Source organism: Polyodon spathula, unplaced genomic scaffold, assembly GCF_017654505.1.
Source record: "Polyodon spathula isolate WHYD16114869_AA unplaced genomic scaffold, ASM1765450v1 scaffolds_1585, whole genome shotgun sequence".
NCBI lineage: Eukaryota > Metazoa > Chordata > Actinopteri > Acipenseriformes > Polyodontidae > Polyodon > Polyodon spathula.
In genome coordinates, this window is record NW_024473062.1 from 3,272 (window position 1) to 6,709 (window position 3,438).

Consider the following 3,438-nt stretch of genomic DNA (forward strand, 5'->3'; position numbering starts at 1 on the left):
GAAAAACTTCACGCAGCCTTACAGAGTTACGCAATCGGAGCCGGTAGAATAGATCAGTAGATATTCAGTACCATGGACAGACAGCGGATGCGCAGGACGCTAAGACCCGGGAGGGACACCGCCGTGTTTGCCGGTCCAGGGTTACAGTGATTACTGGAAAAGACGATCAACGGGTCGCCGGCAGAGTTTGGCTATGTGACGTCACTGGGCGCTATATAAAACCGCGATGCGCTCTGTTGGAGGGCAGTCTAGAGATTCGGCGACAAGCGGCTTATTTGATAAGTTGCACGTTTTTTTTTTTTGTTTTCCTTCGGTTTGAGTGTATTTTGCTTTACGTTGAAAATGCCCGCATTGGCTTTCAGAAAGGACCGCTCTCTGCTCTTGAGCCGTCCCGACCAGCACTTAGACCAGCCCGGCTCGGAGACACGGAGGTCCTGGGCTCTCCAGGACATGGTGGTGACCCCGGACCGCATCCCCCAGTTTATAATCCCATCCCGCAAACTCTCTTCCTCCTCCGCGGGATACGACCGCTCCAGGAGTCCGAGCCCGCGGCGCAACCGCCTGGCTTCGGTCCCGCTGCCGTTGAAAACACAGGCTGACCTCGGAGACCAACACGCCGCTGATCACCGACTCTTGGATCTTTCGGACCCGGTAACGCAGGCTGCCATGTCGCTGCCCCATCTGGCTAAAATCACCACCCCGTACGGCTTCCTCGCCCTGGGCGAGAGCCCCTGCATCTGGAGGAAGGAGTCGCTGTTTTTCGACCAGGAGATCCGAAGGCAGGCGCTCTTTCTGGGGAAACGGGGCAGCTGCGCCACTCTGGATGCACACACCCTCCACGCCTGCCTCCTCTCCGGCTCCACGGCAGCTCCTGGCGCCGGTTCCACCTTTCCCAGAAGCCGGTCGTCTACGCTGGCCGAACTCTGTAATCTGTCCGAGCCGGGAACCACCGCCAGCAAGAAGACTGGTCGCTCTTTTTCTTGCGATGCGACCGCTCTCGGCGCCCCCCGGTCCTGCCTCTGCAGCTCAGGCAGCGCTGTAGCGGAGAACCGGCCGCGCGTTACTGCTGCTTCCAGCGGCGACAAGAACACCAGCAAGCCGGTCGGGAAAGGCAAATTACAGCAGCTGATTAATGAGCACCTGTCCGCTATCCGGAGGCTCAAACCCGGTTCTCCGTTTCTGAAAAAGTCGCAGGAAAGACGGAGGGTGCCAAAAATACTGTAACCGGCAGACACGTGTAATGATAATATAATACCAGGGGACAAGAAAGCGTCATCTTATTAGATTGTTACAACTGGACCAGACAGCTGGAGTCCTGCCTTCGTGCGCAATGCGTGCTCTGTGTGTCAGATCTCATAGGATTGAGACCGGATCTCACGACCGGTTCTGTATCAAGACAGATGTGGGTCATTTTATTATAAAATTAGCACAAGCCTTAATTGATTCGGACCAGCCTCGTACTGCTGTAGCGTTATGTGGCTTAAACTTGTAACTTTGATTTGATTTAAACTGTGGGGTGTTTGTATAGAACTGTATAACTGCTCATGTTTGTAAGCTTCAGGGATCCTTTTTTTGTCGACACTGCTCTGTACTGTAGTGAACTCGACAGGCGATGCGCGCACCGGACCCTGCTGCTCCGTGGACTCGAGTGCGCGCATCTGGAAAGTCTTGCTGGATTTCTAAACAGAATCGTCATTCCTTATTTGATCCTTCAGCACTCCAGATGTGACGCGTCGAACTTGAATCGAATGGTTGGGATCCTAGAACGATTAAGTGGAACACGGATCTCGGCTCGGATTTATCAAGGAACGTTTCTGACAACAATAATCGATTGTTCTTATCATTAAACAAAATATGTTGACATGTTGATATATGTATATAGTGCTTGAAATATGAAAATAAAAGACACGGTTTCTATTTCTGATTTGCTGTGGAGTGTTGCCTTCTTATCCACCTTCCTGATCAGATGCGCACCTCTGACAGACCCGGCTCTGGGTGCAAGGCTCCTGCATTCACTGGCGATACACGATGCACTCAAAAGGCTTGAGAAACACAAGGAGGCTCGCAGAGCAAAGGTGAACCCCCAATCAAAACACGTGCATGCATTCAAACCTGAAATGCAAAGGTGCACACACACACACACACACACACACACACACACACACACACACACACACACACACACACACTTCAATCACACAACACTCCCATGACTATTTTAAACGTTGCTTCATGGCAAAGGTTACCCTATATAGGAAGCAGGGGTTAGTTCAGAGTGTGGATGAGAAGCAGCAGAACAAATACAAGCGGACCGATAAGTAACTGAGGCGTGTGTGTCTCTTTACAACTTTTAAACTAAATTAGCATTCTGTTCAGCTTGTTTTCTGCATTGCCTTTATCATCCAGCTGAATGACTTGTAGTCTGAACCATCATCATACTGTATATGTACATACTATATATGTATGTATATATACATATATATATATAATTATTCACATTTATATGCACCTGCATTACCTTTTTTTTATTTATTTAGTTCATTTTGGTACACAGCACTTTTCCTATTTCACATTTTAAACATTCTCTCTCTCTCTCTCTCTCTCTCTCTCTATATATATATATATATTTATATATACAGTTTTAATCTCTCTCTCTATACACACACACACACACACACACACACACACACACTGAGCATCAAGAGAAACGTATCACTTATATTTGGCTGAGATTCATTAGATGTGATGTGAAAATGCCAAATATAGCTGATTAACAATTGACTTCACGAAGGTGCTGCAGAATGATCTGTCGATCTCGGGCAGGTGTTGTGACTCTTGGTCTCCCGGTTGGTGGCCCGTCATTGGCAGAGTGGGTCTGGTTATACCGTCTCGCCAGGTTTGAAATCGCTGGCTGTGAGCGCCCAAGACGGGGAGCCACAGCACCCTGCCCCAGTCCAGACTCCAACATGCCGATTGCATGAAGGCGCTGCTCTCTCGACAGATGTGGCATTATATATATATATATATATATATGATTTTTCTTTATTGATTTTGTTCAAGCTTGCAATTCAACAGCAGATAGCCAGTGTCCAATCAACTGCCTCGCCAATTAGCTGATTAAGGGCATCTGCTTCAGTCACAGTCACTCAAGCGTGTCGTGGGCAAGGAGGGACGATCGACAGATTGAAAAGAAACCAGAAACAGCACCGAATGACCCCACGGCTGCCGAGGCGTCTTCAGCAGCGTATCACTGCTGAAATGTCGGGCTGATGGGAACGCACGGGTGTTGAATCCAATGCTAAAAATAATACGGTACGCGTTTGCTAACATGACAAGCGGAACTAAGTTTTCTGTAGCGTCAGTTTCAGGGAGGCAGTCTCCGGTCCGCCAGGGAAGGTTTCGGTGTGACGCCGGACGCGCTGGCTGGAAAGGTATTCC

At 49.1% G+C, this 3,438-nt stretch overlaps 1 protein-coding gene across 1 annotated transcript; it reads left to right on the forward strand.

Moving 5' to 3' along the window:
- The first annotated feature begins 223 nt into the window (after positions 1-223).
- LOC121309938 (C2 calcium-dependent domain-containing protein 4B-like) lies at positions 224-1,905 on the forward strand. The gene has a single exon (XM_041243128.1). The coding sequence runs from the start codon at positions 343-345 to the stop codon at positions 1,222-1,224; it is 882 nt and encodes a 293-aa protein (XP_041099062.1). The 5' UTR covers positions 224-342; the 3' UTR covers positions 1,225-1,905.
- Positions 1,906-3,438: the final 1,533 nt, after the last annotated feature.

Bases quoted from the DNA above. Each gene is read 5' to 3' on its own strand.
- LOC121309938 (XM_041243128.1), top strand. From the start codon at position 343: ATGCCCGCATTGGCTTTCAGAAAGGACCGCTCTCTGCTCTTGAGCCGT.